We start from the raw sequence: 20,453 nt of genomic DNA, 5'->3' as shown, positions 1-20,453 counted from the left end.
ATCTGACTAAAGAACTGACAGATTGATCTGGTTCCTGTTCAGTGCAGGTGGATCTATACTGGACAGCTGGCCGGCTCCTCACTGACCACCCCCAAAACTCTAGGAACAGGATGCAAACTGGGTGGAGGGACACCGGGAAGGCTGTGCTTAAGGTTACACACACAGCTGTCACCTTCTGTTGAACTCCCTCAGTGAGGACTGCTCAGTGAAAGTGTGCAAGGTCTGCGTATATGGACTTGTTGAACCTGCTAGAAGATTTAAACAAGAGTCAGAGAGGACACTGTGCCAGCTGTTAAACAGGGACTCATCTTCCAAGTGTGTAAGTGTGTAAAGGAGAATTATCTTCTCATCAAAGCCACACTGGACAGTTAACATCAGTTGAACTAATGTGTGGAGAATGAAATCATGATCAGGAGGACCAGGTTACTCAAGATAATCCACAGACTTTGTTTTGAGCAGTTTCATGTAGGAACTATTCTCTTTCTACTGAAGTACATTCGCAAACCGTGCAGAAGGAAGTGTGCATCTACTGCTAGCTCACTTAGCACCACTGAGCGAGCTAGCGTTACAGCTCAGCCAAGGAGGGCGCCATTCATGTTTCTTTCTCGCACTGCCATGAGCAAGAGCCTCTCGTCCATGAGTAGATGCATGCTTCCTTCTATGCGGAGATATGGTTGGTGGGTGTAGTTTGGTAGACAGAAAATAGTTCCTCCATAAAACTGCTCACAGCAAGGTCTGTGGATTATCTATCCAGGTTAAAATTTCTAGAAAAAGACATTGCTGTTGAATTTTTCAAATGTTTTGTTGTTGTTGTTGTTGTTGTTTTGACACTCTGCAACTCACACCAAAACAATCTAGACAATAATACTACAGCTAAAAAGAAAAATAATTTGATTTTGGGGTGTACTGTCCCTTTAAGTATAACTTGTGAAAATGAGAGAGACCCCACCCTAGGATGCATGTAAATAGACTGCGTATTGTTTGTAAGCAACCATGCCTGCAACGAGGCCTTATTTGTCTATAAAAACGACAACATAGTGAGTGAATTACTGTCTGCTACACTGTAAAACACAAACCGCGGAGGTGCACTGCCAAGTATCATATCTCCACAGGCAAGACCTGCTGTGGCGCACGAGTGTGGAATGCAAGCCTGAGGCATGTGAGATGAACAGCAGAGAGAAAACGGAGAGGAATGAGAGAAAAATTTAACAGGAAACAGTTAAGTGCTTAGTGAATTATTTATTCTCCCCCATTGTAGTGGTTGGCTTCCTGCTGGCTGTGTTCAATTTTCAATAGGAATCCTCTTTATGTCCTCAGTTATCAACAAGCAGCACTATAAGACACAGTAGGCTGAGCGTGTGTGTGTGCTGCAAGCCGAGGTACTGCCCAAGGATGGAGGGGAAGAGAGGAAGCCCTGGTATAAAACGTGGCCCTGGTTAATGCTTGATTTCAGATGTAATGGAAGAAATAGTCCAGCTGTAAGTTCTACAGCTTTACAGCTGTGCTGCTTGAGTATACCGTTTGACGAGCCGCAGGAAGACTTAGAGCATCCAGTCTACTTACTCAGTAAGTAAATGAGGTACAGTGGATGCTAAGTGCTCAGTACACTCACCATCTAATGTATTTCACTTTACAAATGAGTAAAGGAGACACAGAGGATGGTTTACATGTGGCAAATCAAATTATCAGTGCAAACAGACACATCCAAATACTGGATGTCTTCAGCCACCCACTTCCAAATAACTTCCCAAGTCCTAAAATAAACATAATGGGCATCATCATTAAATCTCAGATTACAATAAACTAATAGACATTTTAAGTGGGATGGATGACTGAAATGAATACTTCACCCAAGGCATAGAAAATAGCTCATTTATACTATAATTTACAATCACTTTTCTAAAACCCAAATTTCCTCCCACCAGATGACCATGGACATATGCACGCACTTCACACAGTAACCCTGTGTTTCCCATACACTGATTTATTTAATCTCATTTCATTGCAGTGTTGCACACGGTACATTTCCTCAGCCTCCCCTTGCCCCTCCCGCTCTCTCTATTTATCAGACAACAAATCAGACAAGAATTAGCAAGCTAACATTAGCCACCCCACTGTCCCGTCGCCTTGCTCCCCGCCACTGGGGACTGCTTCCCCAGGAGGAAAGCGGACAGTGGCTTTAGCAGCTTGATTTTGGCCAGCACAAACCCCAAAGCGCTAGGTGTCACAGCAGGCTGATGGACTGCAGCAACACCATCTCTAACCTGTTAACTTATCCAGCTGGGAGTGGGGGTTTGCTTTTGAGGCTCTAGCTATCAGCAGCTAGCATTTTTTCTCCATCTCTAAAATGCTTCACTGATGTAAACATGTTGGGTATTTTGCCAACTCACTTTTTTGACTATCTTTTTGATAAGTCTGTCTTCCTTTTTTTGGGTTGCTTCGCAGAGGCAGTTGTTGCCAATGCTGGAATCGCAACTCTCTCTGCAGGGTTTTCTGCCACTGAATCACGCTTTGACTGAAGGGACGTGTAAGTGTGTCTACATTTGTAAACCACAAATGGGAATGTCCCAGGAAAGGAAAGCTATTTAAATGAAATGAACGGACGGGCTTTTTACAGGCCTGCGACAGCCACAGTCAATAGATTTTTTCCATTTACTGATTAGTGTCGAGATGTTAAGAGACTTCAACAAATATAATAAAACTGCCTTCTAAAATAAGTTGCGTACCCGAGCTTTACATAATTTTTAATTCCTTCCTGGAAAATAATGCAGCATGTCTTTTGCTTGCACCTCCGCTGTTCTAACACCTCAGCCCTATTAATAACTTACACAAACATCCCCTCAGTATGTCAATGACTAGTAAAGCAGCCCTACCAACCATGGGTCAATGATCAGCAGCAGATATCAATGTGATGACGGAGGCGCTCTGGGTACTGGGTTGCATGGGAACAGACAGCCTGCCTGGTCAACCATGGCTAACAGAGCGCGACCGCCCAACACAGGCGATCTATAACCCAGACACCCATGTTCAGCCTGTGTGCCACATGAAGATGAGAAAGGGAAGGAGAGACAGTACAGAACTGTGTCTATCTCTGAGAGTGCCATCTGCCCTTAAATCTAACCACAGAGGTGACACAGTAGCCTGAGTGGCTGATGACTGAAAAACATCTATACGGGGAAAGTCCTGCTCTGTGGAGAAGACATCATTACCCCTATGAGTCATGAGATGACACCCTGAGATAAACACAATATCAAAAGTACACTCATCCACTTTTCTCGCTGTTCTCTCACTTTTGAGGGGTTATTTTAGCCTGGAGAGCTCATAAAAAAGGAAGAATAACATTCAGAGCGCAAATGTCTTCTGATTCCCGATTGAACAAACAATCTCATAAAAAAGTCCTAACTCAATACTGTGTGACGCATCTTCAAAGTGAACTGAGACTAGAATTATCTGTAGGGATGAAAACACGGTTGCATTAAGGCATAACAAGCAACATGTAGAGGCACATATCAACAAAATCCCGCCTAATCTCCTGGTGACACACCTTGCATTCTTGAGTCTGTTTATTTGTATGTGTTGTGTTCTCATTTCTCAAGATAAATGGCCAAAGTCAGACACATCACATCCAAACATTTCCATCACATCCTCTACAGTGGAATTTAAGGGACAAATCCACCATTTATCATGTCACATACGCATTTGTTTCGGTTTAAAGACCGGCTAAAATGAAGAGCGTATTTCCATTGCACTTTAAAACACAAAGAGCGATCTGATGATGCACAATCTATTATCTGAATCTTCTATCACTGTACAGCAGTAAAACTGTGGCTTAAAGCAATGTTTTGCTAAGATATTTTGCACGCTCAAAGTCACAAGGTTATACTGCTGGAGCAACATGACAGAGAAACAGAGTTTGAGGCATAACAGTGAAGAGAAACAAACATATTGCCTTACAGTCATAACATAACTTAAAATAAACCACTACGCTTGCACCCAAGGCTGCTGAGGTTAGCGCAGACTATGCACAGTTCCATAATTACACAGCTTGCAGATGACATGTGGTGGATGATGTGCAGATATTGGGGGTAGTGGCAGGTTAATGTGAAGCCCTGATCCTGAGAGTGACGCTGTATAAATGACAAGGATTTCACAAACATGTTAACTTTTCTAGCAGAAGGGACAATGTCTAGTTAGAGAGAAAGATGCTGGCATGCTTCTATTCATTGAGTTCAAGAAAAACTGTATTAAGATAGAGAAATTACTTCTGTATGAATCTGTAAATTTTTAAGGAAAATGCCACACAGTATACATTTGAATATTAAATTAGTTCTTAATAATATGAGGCATTATTTACTGATTTTGTGTTTAATATTCAGATAAGATTGTAAGAGAGCTGTGTCAACATATAAATGTTATTTGCAGATTAAGGGTGTGTGTGTTCCAGCACATTGTCAAAAAGTGGACAGGGTAACTACTGATGCATGGGCAACAGAAATCAACAGTAAACCCTGGCATGGGACTTTCTGTATGAAATGCCACTCAAGGGAAGTTGACTTTACCTGCTGTGGTTGTGTTCATAGCTCACAAAGAGCCTGTTTTCACCTCGTATTAATATGCGTTTTGGGTGATCCAATAAAAAGTAGACAGCTTCATGTCTGTCTGCATCTCCACATGCATCTTGAGCGACCATTTGTGATTGGGTCTCACTTCCCTACTCTATGTAGAAATAAACACATAAATCATTTTCATTTCTTGTTTTTAATCAGTATAAGGTTTGGCATGTAAATATTATCTAAATGTAGGAGTCGAGCCATTTCTGTAGGGACCATTTGACAGCTGCTGCTGCTGCTGCTGCTGTTGTGTTAGCTCATGCTAAAGTGCAGATGCTGAACTGACCATTCACTAGGAGAAGAGTGGCTCCAGAAACAGTCCTTCAGCTCTGCGGCTGTGTAACTGCACCAACAGAAAGTCTTCTTACCCAGTGGGTTGTCAGATTAGCAAGGACGTTGACTGAATAGTCTTTTAATGTGGCAAAGACACATTAGCCTACACATTCCACCTCCAGATGAGGTCTGAGTGATTGTATCTGAAGATGCACTGAGGACACATTTGGTGCATTCACACCTGTACTTAGAGCTCATACTTGTGATCCGATCACCCAGGACACTTGTTAGTACCAGGTGTAAAGAGGGCCAAAGAAAAGCTTTCATCTTTTCTCTAGGTAATGTTTGAAATATTATCAAAGTATTAATCCAAAATGAGTCATTTCACAAACCATTCTGGTGAAGCAATTAATTACTGATGAGATATTTCATGAGTAAATCTTTAATTTTCTCTAGAGTAAAAACTGCTCGATCAGATTGGTACATGTACGATCCAATATGGATGCATTTAGTTTGACTCTGATGGAAGGTGGTGTTTTGGAAGAGGGTGGGACTATTAGGTCTGTGTATTGTGTGGTGGCATAAACATTTACAAGTCTCTAGCTTCAATGCCTCCTCTGTTTAACCATGAAGCCCAACAAAACTCCTTCTTCCAAAGCTCTCTCAGAGCAGAGTTACCAGTATCTTTTCTCTGATCTATATTTCTCTATGCTCCTCTGTTCCTTCCTACCTCAGCTAGACTGGTGGTTCATTCTCACTGGTACCAGTGCTAGTGGGTAGCCCACACATATCCTCCTTCCTTGGTAGTGTGTGATGACGGTATAGACCACATTATTTGTCCACATTTGCACATCACTGTGCAATGGGCTAGAACAAAAAAAAAACAAAAAAAACAAATATACTGTTGGAGCTGCTGGTGGCTCAGTTACCATATCAACCCCTCCCCCCAAGCTACTTTCTTATTATTACTCATTTATTCCTCTGCTCCACTGCTTTTGATGGCCATTCTTTCACACCCTACCTTTTATATTAGTATGTCTGTGTGTAATCACAACTAAATTAACAGCAATTTATTAGTCATGCTGCATGTGGCAGTGTTGTTGACTGTGGGCTGTGACTGACTGTTAAGTTATTCTGACTATTCAAATAATCCCCACTCTTTTGACGTAGCTGTAACTCTTTATCTGTATGGTTTGAGCATGGGTTGAGGTCTCAAAGTGGACACTGGACGAGTTAATGGAACTAGTTAATAGGAGCACTTGGCACAAGTAGTTCAGTGGGGTTGTATTGAAAGCTATGGAGGGAGCCCCGAGGTCTAGGTCATTCAATTGTCCTATGTACAACGGACACACACATACACACAGTGCACGTCCACATCCCCAGACAGAAACAATTGAGTACACAAAGAGTGCCTCTAAACTATTCAACCAAAAGTGAAAGGTTGCAGAGGGGATGCCACGGGGCCTGCTTTTCGACAGCATCGACAACACACAGAACACAGTCCGCGGCACATGAACAGGGGGTTTTGATGCCCGAACTGTAAAATAAAAAAGAAAAGCAAGCTGCACACACTGTTTGGCACAGTGACAAAAGGGTTGAGTAAACAACAAAGTGAAAATAGGAAAAGGTCCAGAGGTGAACTTTTATTACAGTAGGTACAGGCTATAAATCTAGTAGCCTTGAGGAAGATTAAAAACACAATTAACTTGAGAGTCCCTGTGTATCACTACAGGAAGGGAAGAAATCACTTGATATCATCAGATAAAGCTCACATCTTCTACATGGGCTGATGTACAGTATTTTGGTTCTAAATTAGTTTGTCTAAAGAATTAGTATCCTTGTCATGGGGATGGTAATAAAATATCAGATGTCCAGAGCAGATTCGTTCAGGTGTCTCACTATGGGCAACACTATATTGAAACATCTCCCTCGTGTTATCAGAGAACAGGGGTTTGTGAGATAAATAACCTCAAATTTCTGAACCATTATATAGTCACTCTCAATTTATTACTGTTTTTTTTTTTAGGCAAAGGGATCAAATGACTAAGCCCAAATTACTGGTTAAATCAATGCAACTAATTAAATATTTAATATTTTGAGACACATACTACTTTCAGCTTCTCCACAGTGATAATTTGTTGCTTTTTATGTGATAGTTCACTGCATATATTTAGATTTTGGACTGTTTGTTGGACAAAACATAGAATTTGACAACATCTTCTGGGCATTTTCACTATTGCCACACATTTGACAACCAATTAACTGCCCTAATGAATTAATTTAGAAAATAATTACATTTTAAATCGTTACGTGTAGCAGTAATTGTGATATTGATTTTTTTCTCAACCATATTGGGAAACCAAGGTGGTGACAGCTCATCATTGCGCTGATGTATGGGATGAATGAGGCTACAGACAATGTCAAAATTACAGTGTAGGACTGGGTAAGCACTTGGGTAAGGCACCAAACTTGGTATTAAAGGTACTGACCAATTTACATTGGTACTACTGTGTACCAATAAATGTTAGATCAAGCAGTGCCAAATTTTGGTACCTGCAACTGCATCTTGGTGAGAGAGAGTAGAGTCATGTCACAGAGTCAGGGCAATGACGAACAATGGCACAGACAGCACTCGCTGCAATATCTCTAATATGTAATACCATTCAGGCTCGCGACTCAGCTGCATCCCAAAGGCGTAACTGTGACCTGAAGCATCTATTTACGCTTCAAGTCTATCTTACAATATTATGCACATAAAAGCAAGATTAATTCTCAATAAAGCACTACTACTTTACAACATTACTGCAGTTGCTGTGCGTCCTCTGAGACACACATGACGGGGTTCACATGCTATACCCTGGTGACAGATTGACAGGCTGGAGGTTTAGGGACGGGTTTGGGAGGGGTGATGTGTGTGTGATGTATAAAATGTTCTAAATAAATAACAGAATGTTCTGAAGAAGAGTTAAGTACCGATAAATTGTATCCTTCGGTTCGGTATCGCAGGTACCACTATCGGTTCAAATGTGGATGCTATCCAACCTTAGTAAGCAAATGTGAGTTAGAGTGTTGAAAGCGGGAAATCACACAGCACACACACACACGTGTGCCATCCTGGGTACCCCTCCTGTTCCTTCCCCCCTGACGCTGAGGCCACTGGCACAATTTCCTGTCCCTTGTCTCCCTCGCTGAGAGCCGCTCCCTCTTTTCTGGACAAACCTCACAGTCCAGAGAAGCCTGGACTCAAAACCTCTGCTGCTACAGCTCCCCTGTATAACAACTTACCTCACCTAAACAGGCAAAGACCTAATAACACAGTGCACTGAAACTCACACAAGACAAAGACGCTCACTGTGCCACACAACCATTCCACAAAAACGCGCTCAAAACAGTCCCAACCTTCCATGTGACCTTCTGCCTACAGTGGTTTACTGCATTTTCTAGAATTCCATTTAAAGCTTGCTTTCTGAACTGAGTGTTTCAGCAGAGACAGACAGGCAGCAGGTTCACCTTGGGTGAAACCAATAGACTAAAGACCCACAAAGTGCTATAAATACCCAGCTTGTCAGTATCTGTAACATCAAGCAGCACCCGAACAGAGACACTGCGACAGCTAAAAACCCTGTGATCTACTGAGATGAATTCAGAGATCTCAGTGAACGGCAGCTGTTTGGCAAGAGAGCACGAAGCAAACAGGCACTATAAAGCACTTAGGGGTCCCTTAGAGATAGGAGACTGATCCTACACACAGACAAACAGCCACAAGAGAGCCAATCACTTCACTGCCATAGTACAAGACAGAGACAGATACAGAGAAGCATAAGCAACAGCGTTCTTGTGAGTAAATGGCCTCAAGCAGCGAGGAGTGGTACCACTCTCCCCGTGTTAGAGTGTCTGTACAAAGCTGATCTTGTCTGTACAGCGGGCTACTTGTCATCCTCTTGACACGCTGAGCACACACACTGCATCAGACAAGGCTGACAGACAGATGCCAAATGATACACACTCATCCTGCAGCTCCAATGCACTGTGGCAAACCAAACTCTCTACTTTCGGATTGTTTCACAGCCTCTTATAAATAGGCTTAGATGACAGATGTGTCCGCCACAAAGAACAAGACTCGCCCTCGCACAGCCACTTATAATTAGGCAGTGGTTGTTTAAACTATGTCAGTGATGAATAATCCAACACACATTACTGTTTCTTTTTAAATTCTTTTAATCATCACGTGCACCAGCAAAACAATTGACGTGTTTCACTCTCTCTGCGCTGTTGCAGAAGATACAATACTTCCTTTTCAGTTTTTTTTTTTTTTTTATTTGTGTAAATTTCTTTCATAAAAAACGATGAATGTCTCTATTTATAGTAACCGTGCTAAACACTGAGCCAAGTCTATTGTGGTGTCACATATATATTTCTGAAAAAGGTCTAATAAAACAGCATTGAGATTGTACGTTTCTTTTGTGGTTTGACATTTTTCCACATGAAACAGCATGTTAGGGCAGGACTTGAAGTCGGAAGGAACTTGATTTGAGAGTTTAAATGAAGGCGGGACAAAGACTGCAAGAGCTCTATTGTTCAGAATCACTTGGGATCAGTTCCTCAGTCTGTAATACAAAATGTATAGAAAATACAGATGTCAGTTTTTGATGTCACAATGACATCTTAAAAGGCTTTACATATTACATTATTACGCAGTCTTACTGTGAAAAAAGGAATGAAAAAAGTTGCGTCTACATAGCTGCATATCATCTTCCAGCGATTTATTGATTGACTGATGTTTTGTCCTCTGGTCTACCTCTGAATGCAGACACACTGCAGCAGACACACTGAACAAATGAGATAGACTCTACCACATTTGCATTTATTGTCAAAGCTGTCTATGTTAAAACACTTCAATCAAACCCTGAGACAAACACGAGTATGACTGACCCTTTGAAACACATCTGATCTGACCCAATAGGTGTATTTTTGTTGCCTCATTTCTATGTTTTAATGAAGTAGAAGTCATAGGACCTAAAATAGTGATGCATCTGAGGTCTATAAAGAAAAGCATTCTGATGAGTGGGTAGCTGCAACCTCCTACTCGCATCTCTTGCTCCAGCAGAGAGTGAACATTAGATGCTATTGGAGGTCAGTTTAAGCAAATGTTTATTGCTTATGGATTAATTACAGCTAAAAGAAAACTCATTATTAGACTGTTGAAACATGGTGGGGTACCTACAGTAAAGCAGTGGCTTGCAGAAATGACCTATGTGCTAAATCTGGATAAATAAATAAATAAATAAATAAATAAATAAATAAATAAATAAATAATCAGCTTTAAAAGACAAACAGGAGGCCTCTGCTGAAACTTCATATCGTTTCCTTACTTAACTGGCAAGAGATCATCAGCAAACATTATTTCTGGCATAATTTTTGGTGGGTAGCAAAGGCTTTTATCTTGCTTGTTTTTGTGTATTTTTTTCCCTCCATTGGTTTCAGTTTGTCCATGTGCTGCTTGTTATAATAAATATGCTTGTGCAAACGATGTCCAATATGTGTTGCCTCACAACGATAATAATAAAAAACACTGGGACAATAATGAAGCCAAAATTCCCCCCCAAAAAGATGTTGCTAGAGAACTCCTCAAGGAACTGAAGAACACGAGGATCGATTTGGGTTAAAATAACGAACAATGAAAAGTCTGTGGTTTTTACTTGACTATGTGAATCTTCAGAGTTAACAGTCTGAGGATGCACTTGCTTGACCAGACATCTGTGACGTTGCTTCGAGATTTAAAGGGGTATTTCCCCTGCAAAATGGCCATTTGCATACCAGTGACTAACTGCATGTTGAATATGTAAATAAACCTTTTCTTTTCTTGCATGTGTCTTCTGTGAGAAACCAGAGGAACAGACTCCATAAAAAAAGGCAACTATATCACTATATTAAAACTATCATGAAAACATCCCTTCACAAACTTGCACACAACTTGTTCAGTGTAATTCAAGTCTCATTTATCTAGTTGTGTGCTCAGTACTTCCAAAACAGATGTCTTTTTTGCCAGAACATCACGATTTAAAACATGTCAGTACAAACAATCTCCTGCACGGCCAAGTAGCGTGCTTGGGCACGCGCCTGCATTTGAACTAGCGATGTCAACGGTTAATCACAGAGAATATTTTTGATCAGTTACACGTGTCAGTCCATAGGTTAATTATGCTACTCTTCAGTTTACTGCACTGCATATCCCGCAGGTCTGGTGGGAGCTAGCTTGCGTTAGCGGCACCACTCATCTGGTCATTACCACTATTAACACTGTCCTGACCCAACAGTGTTGCTGTGGAAACAATGTGCCCACTCTCCAGTGTCGCCTCAGCTTGCCCTTGAGTACGGCTCAATTTTGAGTGGTAACAACCCTAACAATGCAAAAAGGGTTTTGTGGTTCAGTATGAAGCCACCAGGGCGATCTGATGGAAGACCAGAGGGTGGGCACAATTTTCTGCAGGAACACATTCCGCCACCAGAATTTGGTTTTTCTTAAAATTTACCTTACCTTACTTAAAATTTACCCCTTTAATTAATTTATTTAACTGAAGTATGATATATGAAAGGCAAAAAGTGTTAGGGTATGTTTTCAGTTTGACCTCCTCAGACCAACCTAATTCACTCTGGTCAAGTATTTTACAATTTCCTTAGAAGCTCATAAATCCAGTGTTTTATTGCCAGTCTAAAAACATATTCTCTTATCCAGACTGTATGAGGAGGAAGTGGGTCAGACAAGGCAGACACAGTCAAACACAAAGTCCACACTTCAGTGTCACTGACGTAATAAACATTTTCTGCATTAAAGTATGTCATATACTGTTTGGGTATCATTAAAAGATATCAAACCAACAATTCAGAATCATTTCTGTACCCAGAGAGGCACACACACAAACACACACGCACACACATGCTCACACAGACAAATTCGCGCCCACATCTGCCTTGACAACAACAGCGACTTGTTTGCAAGCGATGTCAACTTCTCTCTCTCATTCCTGATTTAGACTGGCGTCGGAAACTGGCAGCTTCTGTGGGACGTCCCCTTCATTGTGTGCCAGCTCCCTGACCCAGCCATGCCACCCTGGGGTCTGAATGATTTGACACACTCACACACAACCACACACGGAGGCACAAAACCCTTTTTTCAAGATTACCACATTTTCCTTTAGCCATTCACAGTCGCACCAAGGCCACTATTTCTGACTCTCTCCCTGCTGCTCATTTGACTTTGGCTGCTTAGGAAATTGCATGCAGACTTTTGCAGGCTTTTCTTTTCTTCATTCTTTGTAGTTAATGTATCTGTAATGTATGCCTGGTAGTCAACAAGGGCATTAAATAAACATTTTATATACTCGCTCTTATTTGAAGTGGAAATACATGTATCCATAACTTGTAGCTCTGCACGACAGGTTCTGAAAAATCTCACAAATCTCAGCAAACTGAAATATAAACTTAGTTGAAATCTCACTACAAATAAGAACTGAGTTTCAGTGGTGGTTCTCAGCCCTGCTAGTTTTAGTTCCAGGGTCTGATCAAGGATTACTTTGAGCCTATACCACACAGTGCATTGATGCAATTAACTTGTTGTTAATTTGTCCCTTAGATTTACTGAACTTCATAATGTATCAGACTGAATCCAACCTGGAAACTCTGGGTTAGATAATTTTTCAATCTTGACACCCAAGCACTATACATTAGGACACAGTGGAGGAGGCATTATTAGTTAACACAGATGCATCCTGAGATTTTCTGCAGTTTAAAAATGTTGTTACTGCATTAAGATTGGCATCAGCTGATTCTCATTTTATATGATGAAAAAGTGGAATCATCCTCTTGATAATCCTCACTGTGTAGCATCCCTACAGCATGGCCAACTCAGTGGTAGCTGAAGTGAGACCTCCTCATCTGTACCACCATGCAGTCCATTGGTTTTAACACACATCACTACTCATCCCCAGTGAGGGCCATCACAGCTACAGAGACTGGGCAGGCCAGACAGAAGATACACACACCCACTCAAACACTGACTCTTACTGCCCGCTGGGCTGAAATGCACAGATTTATTAGGCTGAGCGCACCACAGACTGTGTGTTTTCAAAACAAGGTATTATGGCACTCGGCACTGTGTAATTACACAATGATGGACTCAACTGCCTTAATTATGGAGCCTCTATGTGCTACCGGCTCACCAGGGTGGATCTGTTCACGCAGCTTAACAGGAGCAGCACAAACTCACTGTGAACATTAACAAATCAAACAGTGTTAACCCCAACGAGCAGGCTCAGCTTGCCACGGTGAAGCAAGGCAGGCAGGTTGGATTTAAGGAGCCAAGATCACAGCCCCACAGTGAAACCAGTGCCAGTTTCTTTTGTATTGTGTAACTGGATTAAGACCCCAGCATCTAAGCATGCTGGCAGATCCTCACCTGATGAGCCAAGCTTAGAGAAGCCATGGCTTCTGTCTACAAACTCTGGAGGTGACAAGGCACAGAGGCAGCCCGTGATGGAAGGCTGTGGCCCTGCAGAGCAGCCTCCTCGGGCTGGGTCCACCCAAGACTTTCGGCGGAGCAAATGAGCACCTTCTAAAAAGCCACACGACACAAAAAGCACAGCGAGGAATGTCCCCTGCATTTCATTCCGCCAGCGAGCCTTTTTTACATTAAAGCTCCAAAACTGGCGAAAGCAGCCTTAAACAAAGGAGTGTGTGGCCCAAAAAAAACAATGCAAGTATGCATTTGCTTCACAAAAAACTGTTGAATAAATGCATAGTGTGCACGCGATGAAACTTCTGTAACCAGCTACTCCTGTGCCAGACTTTGCTTGAGAATAATTCTTAGCAGCAAATAGAGCCTGTGTTCTAGCCTGTTCATTTACATTTCAAATAATGCCTATTCTTTTGACGCATTTCAACTCTGTGCTAATTTAATGGTGGAACAACACAGAGTATCACAAGGCTATATTCGGTTTTCTTCACTGTTATAATCATTTCATCCCACATAAAATGCAAAAAAAGACTTTTTGGGGAAGATTAATGTAAAAAAAATCCTGTTTATTTAGCACTCTCTGACCTAGTTTACTTTACAACAATGGACTATGTCAGCATTAATGCAAAAACAGCAAGTGTGGCATTGATCTCAGAGTCCACCATGCATGCCTCTTGAGAAGAACTGTGTATAGTTGTGCGTCTTTACCTGTGTCCTCATCTAGATCCCCCTGTAGAGAGGAGTCTGTGTCCTCTGAGGAGGCCTGACTCCTCCAGTTTATATTGCCCATCCAAGAGACCTGTGTCCACACACAGCTACCGGTCCAGGAGTGATTGTGGCAGCTATACTTCTTGTATACTGACGACTTGCTGGTCAGGCTGGCATTGTCACAGCTATCACTCAATGGCACAGCTGAGAGTTAGTCACAAACTAACTGGCCCGCATGATCATCCTTGCTTGACTCAGACACACTACACAGCACTTTGGAGGAAAGATCCACAAATAGCACAGAGAGAGGGCGAGAGGAATTAAAAAGTAATGTGCTTTTCCAGTGTTTTATTCATTAATTCTTGTTGTAGATATGTCTAGAATCACATAATCCTGTGCAGAAGGTCTGCGTGAAGCTGTCTAAGCTGTCATCAGTGGTCCTGGAGAGGGTCCAACCCACAGTTATCTGGAGCGGGGATGTACATAAGAGTCACAAGGAACTGAGCAGGGCCACTTGTGGGAATAAATGACCTGCACTCTGGCGTGCAGGCCAACACACAGCAGAGAAATTGAGTGAAGCATCGTCTTTTAAGACGGACTCCTTCAAGAAAGAAGCCTCAAGAGCGCGCGTGGAAGTAGAGAGATGAATATGACCTGTAAATGGAAGCAGTATTGAATTCCTTGAAAGATGCTGAAGGCAGAACAGCCTTGCATATATTCATGTTACAAAGACCTGATTGCCTTTCTCAGACGAAGCCCTCCATTGCTCATTGATAGCCTCGGTCCAGTCATTTCCCAACATGTAATCCATCCATTTCTCCATCTGTGCAGAGACTCAATTCCCATCAGTGTGCTACCTTCCTCCACCCCCTTTCTTTCTCTCCCTAAGTTCTATTCCCTCCTTCTTTTTTTTTTTTTTTGCTTTCCCATACACAGCGCGCACACACACAAAAAAAAAACTAATTACAACACTGCTAAACCTATATGGGAACAGCAAGCCTCTCATTCTGTGGGAGAGGGAGGGTGAAATGCTTCTTGCCATCAGACCTCAAAATTGCAGCATGTCAAACCAAGACCCATAGCCTGCCCTGTGCAACAGTGGGATCACTCATCAGCAATGTGCGTTAACCTAATCATCCGGGGAAGCCTTTTGTAATCACGACTACTTTAGCTCTTGCTCAGAGTTTTGGTGACTAAGGCATGTGGAGCTTGCTATTTCTGTACATCAGGGGAAGGAGATATTTCAGTCTGAAGGTAATGCAGTAACCACTTAGCAAACAAAAAGCCATCAAAATGACTTACACTTCAGTGTTAACTCTAGGAATGCTTGAGAGTAAACTCTTCGCATTACGGCTGAAACCTTTCAAAGGCAAATACACAGATACACACTCCAACACTGTGTGTGTGTGTGTGTGTGTGTGTGTGTGTTTGTGTGTGTCCTAAAATAAGGAACTGATGGATCAGTTCCGCTGTGACTGGCTACTACCATTCACTGTCCAGTAGCAGAGCAGTCAACAGGCTAATAATAAAACATACTCCCACAACTTTGTTACCAACACTGCCATGCCAAAACTGTTGTGTCACAATCCCTGTCACTATGGGGAAAATGAGGACACAGCCTAAGTTTTGCAACTGCAATAATACTAAAAATAGTCTCAATTAAGGCTTGTTTCGTTTAGTCATGAAGTTGCATGTTAATAAGGGCGTTTCTTGCTGTAAAGTTTGCCAGACAGAGATACAAAAGCAACACTAGAAGACCTTTCTTTGACTTCTTTGAATGTTCCGTTACAGCAACACAAGCATCCTACTAGGTGGTAAATGTGTGCACAACATCCATGCATAACTACTAACACATGGTTTTATAAATATGCCGTTGCATCACAGTGCTTTTTCAACACAGCATAAAAAAAGACACCAGCAATCTGAGTTTTAAACCTTCTACTTATCTTCACAATGAAACAACTTTCATGCTCTGTAAAATGAACACAGTGCACATATCCTGGCAACAAGGAGCAGCTATAATTGTTATAAGTTGTAGTCAAGTCATTCAATTTTAGAATTATTCATGAATGAAGTCTTCACACACAGGAGGACCTCCTTATCTCAGCAAAAAAATGTAGTCACAGCAGATGTGTATCTCCACTGTATTTTTCTACAGGAATGATAAACAGAAAAGTGGATGCAGGTTATATTCTGCAACATGAAGCCAAAAGGCGCTTGCTGTACTAAAGTCCTGTGTCACAACTTGTTTTAAGGGTGTCGCATTAAATCTATCACTGCCAACTATAACTGCAACAGTGGACTCATTCCAGGGTGTTTCATTAGGTCATTACAAGCATTACATTAGACAAATATACAAAGTGAACAATGAGCAATTTTACTAATATCGGTTGGCATTCACAAGCCAGTGCCACACAACACACAGAGTCTGAACCTGGGTAACGGCCAGGGTTGGAAATTGGAACCAGCCACCAGGCAAATGCTGGTAAAATATGCAAGTGGGTGTTAGATTTGCTTTATTCACCTGCCAAAACAACAATGGCGACCGACTGAGTGACTAGCAGATCTTGGAATCCACCAGTCACAGTGGCAGGTGGACCAAAAAATTAATTTCCAACACATTTAATGGCTCAGTGGGAGAGTCCCATACAGAGCAGTAACTCTCAACAACAAAATATGGTATTCAGGGTTCAGCATTAATGTTTTTTAAACTTGCCTGGTCGAACAAGTGGGTCAGAAATCTATTTGCCCAAAGTCTATTTTTACTTGACACTATACCAACTGTTTTATTTATTCGTGATTATCTCAATACATCAATGGTAAAAGTTAATTGTCATGATTCTGTATTATCCACCTTGCTCTCAAACTTACAGCGAACTGCACAATACATTGTTGGAGATTCACCCACATCCTCTAACGCCACCCAAATAAATTTTTGTTGCCAACATAACCAAAATGCTCGCTTGCACTTCAGCTCATAAACTTTGCCTTTGCCTGCCACAAATTTCTCGTGAGTGAGTGCCCAAGCAGTATTGCGCATGTGCAACTCTGAACAAAGCTGACGAGGAAGCGAGATGGCTCACTCTTTAGCTACTTCCATCATGAGCTCTAGAAAAAACAATGCATTTCATTTTTGTTTAAACACTTGCCTAACCTGGCAAGTGAGCTGCTAGATTTACTGGCCTGACATGGTGTTTTACTTGCCCCGGGCAATTGGGCAATTATTATTGTTGAAGCCTGGTAATTCAGAGGTAATGAGCAGAAAGTATTTTTATTTCATACACAATAAAGGCACACCCAGTCTATTTTGAATCACTCATCATTAGCTGGGGTTTTGCACCAGTGAGAAAAATGAAATTTCCCCATTGTGGATAAAAAATTGAAGAGACCTCTGTAAGTTAACAGTTAGCTGACATGGACGTAACAGACTAGATCACTTATTAACACATCACATGCACATGTCTAAAGGTGGGTTTAAAACATCATTTTTGAGTACCAACAATCCAATTAAACTACTGTCCACTTTTCTGAGTCCATTTAACAAATCCAACACAGTACACAGTGTGAACATCCAAATAAAAACCCACACTCCCACATCCTCAGTTTTCTCCACCCAGTTCCTTTTCTCCAAGGAAAGCATTTGAGATGACTTTAGCTGTCTGCTGCTGTTGCTCTGTTTATGGATCACAGTTTGAGCTGCCTGAGTGATGAAGTCATGATGGTGCGTATACACAGAGTGGGGTTTAGTGCTCAAAACAGACAGAAGACCCAGCCACGTGATTCTCCAGGTGATGACAGCCTAGCTAAGCTCCACACAAATGGGAGAGAAGGCTCCAAACAGGTAACAGTGTGTCAGTGTTTAACCCCCAAGAGAGGACAAGTCAGTGACAGCAGGATACAGTATCCATGGTGATAAGAGAGTATGTTGATGCAGCTTTGGAAGAAATGCTGGCCTTAAGTCTCCTGCTGGAGCTCGGTGTCCATGTGTGCATTGATAGTTCTGCTTGGTCTGTGTCCTGGTAACCATCTGCATTATATCACCATTTAAACCTTAACCTGTGATGACTATATCCATGTGCAGGAATCCCTACTTACAGACGGGAACTTTACTTCACTTCATCCAAATCTTTTCTGTTTTAATTTGCTCCTCGAGGCACCAGTGAATTAATCTCCTTCTGTCGAGGTCTAAAACTGGTCCCTTTTCTGTGGAGTCTCCGCAGCCTAAGCTCACATAGACAAGTGTCTCCTTTTAACACCATCTTTTTACTCCAATCCTTACACACACACACACACACACACACACACACAGTCTCTCTCTGAGGAAAAGGCTTAACAAGCTGACGCTGACACTATGCCTGCTGCACAATTTTTCAGTGCCACCATGAGTCCCCAGCCTTGCCCCCTGTTTCCATTTCATCCAGCATAGTGTGTCCTCTGGGTACATATTTGGGATCGATGGACACATGTGACCAGAAGTCTGGGGACACAGATCCATGGGAGAAGTGATGGATTGGGCTCTATTATCCTTAGCCTTTATTTTTTTTTAACTTGTCATTGAACCACACTCTGCAGAAACTACACTGCCTCAGAGTTTTCATTTAGCTGTGACCATATGTAGTCATCTGTCTGCAAGACACGAAAGGAATCGGAAACTTTTACGCCTATGAAGAATGACTGAGCTAGTGGTGGATGACACTCCCTCCCCTGTTACTGGGAACTGTGTGACTGTGCTGGTGTGTGTGTCCATTTACTGCAGGCATCACCGGACAGGACTGTTATATGGAGCGAAGCAGGGAGACAGCTGGTGGAGTGGGATGCAAGTGTAGCTGGTGGGTATAAAGTTTCCTTTCCAAAGCATACCCGAGACCACCCTGTTTCCCCTCATACTGAGTGCGCTTTGCACTGCTTTATTTGTCCTTAAAGCTGCATACAAAATGAACGGCGCTGGCAGACATACACAACAAGGGGTCAAAGCAGAAGGAAAAAATGCCACGTGCACACAATGTGGAAACCAACACAACACAAATACACACGACAGTCTTGGGCGTGAACGCATTTCAACTCCAGTGTACTAGGTAACAACGTAGCTAGCGTTAGCTCGTGAAAAGCTAACCCTTAGCTGTTGCTAGCCCCCGTTACAAACCCATCTTAAATGTTAGCTTACTATGAAGCAAACTATGGAGCAGGAGAATAATTTTAAACACATAACGCTCGAGTATTTAATTGTGTTAAAATGTTCCTTCACGGATAAAAAGCTGCGATTTGTTCCTGAATGTTGGAGATGCTCCCAAACAATCAAAGCAGGGTATATTTACGACCGCTGAGCTGAGAGAGTCAATGGTGAAATGCCGGTGAAGTAGAATAGCACATTTAAATGGTATTTTCTATGCTAGCTAGCCCACGACATCTCTCTCGCTAAATTGCTGGGATAGTACCAACGTAAATCATTCACTGGTCACTAAAGCAGCTAGTTACTACTAACCAGTATGAGGCTGAAATGGTAACGTTAACGTTACAGAAAAGCCGTTTGCTCAGTAGCTAATAGCTAACGTTAGCTGATACGGTGACGCTTTATTTTAACTGGATAGCCAAGAAAAGAACAATCCATAAGGCCCAATTAAACCACCATTTACACTCCACATATCCGTCCAGCGGTATCTGGAGCGCCGTTTAACGTCCATAGACCCCACATTTGATTCATCCGTGCCCTGTGTGAGGAATACCGTTATCCGGTGAGGTGGAGCAGTGTGCTTGAGTCCAGCCGGGCAGCACTTACCTTGCTTGCTCTCTATTTTTCCCGACATTTTCGTAGCCAGCAGCTGTGATCCCACTCGCAGTTCAACAAAACGTTAGCTACAGACGAGCCTCGCCGTGTGTCTCCTCCGATTATTCCCTCATTTTCGATACGCCGTTGTGTCCATGAGATGATTCCGCCGGGTTTAACGTTATATATTTATAGGCCACACACATTGGTACGGTCAAAAACTGTCTCAGTCCGTCTCCGGGTAATTTTCACTGGATACACACAACACACACACTCGGTAATGTCTTGAACCTAGACTCGGGCAGAGAGCGCCTCATCCAGTAGAGCAGCGCCCCCCTGCGGGAGGAATTAGTCATGTCAATCTGTCAACAAGAGGATGGGCGTGTTTCAATTTCAATTCAAAGAGTTGGAGCTCACATTTGTTTCCAGGGTTAGATATTAAGTGCGGTGCATTTGTGGGCACCATGGAATAATAACATAGAGATGGCAAGCATTGCACATAATAATAACAATAATGAACATGCAGCACTCTTCAAAACAAAGTTACAAAATACTTTACATGGTAGAATCAGGGTTGGAACATTTC

At 42.1% G+C, this 20,453-nt stretch overlaps 1 protein-coding gene across 11 annotated transcripts in view; it reads right to left on the bottom strand.

The window, feature by feature from the left end:
* rapgef1b (Rap guanine nucleotide exchange factor (GEF) 1b) overlaps positions 1-20,175 on the bottom strand; it is a 55,900-nt gene extending 35,725 nt beyond the window's left edge. For all 11 annotated transcript variants that reach the window (XM_049604948.1, XM_049604956.1, XM_049604957.1 and 8 more), the window contains exon 1: positions 19,880-20,175. In XM_049604948.1, coding sequence (XP_049460905.1) covers positions 19,880-19,907 — 28 coding nt within the window. In that variant the 5' untranslated portion in view covers positions 19,908-20,175. The remainder of the gene's footprint in view (positions 1-19,879) is intronic.
* Positions 20,176-20,453: the final 278 nt, after the last annotated feature.

This window comes from Epinephelus fuscoguttatus, linkage group LG18, assembly GCF_011397635.1.
Source record: "Epinephelus fuscoguttatus linkage group LG18, E.fuscoguttatus.final_Chr_v1".
Taxonomy (NCBI): Eukaryota; Metazoa; Chordata; class Actinopteri; order Perciformes; family Serranidae; genus Epinephelus; species Epinephelus fuscoguttatus.
Note: the sequence above shows the minus strand (reverse complement) of the source record. Positions and strands in the feature narration are given on the sequence as shown.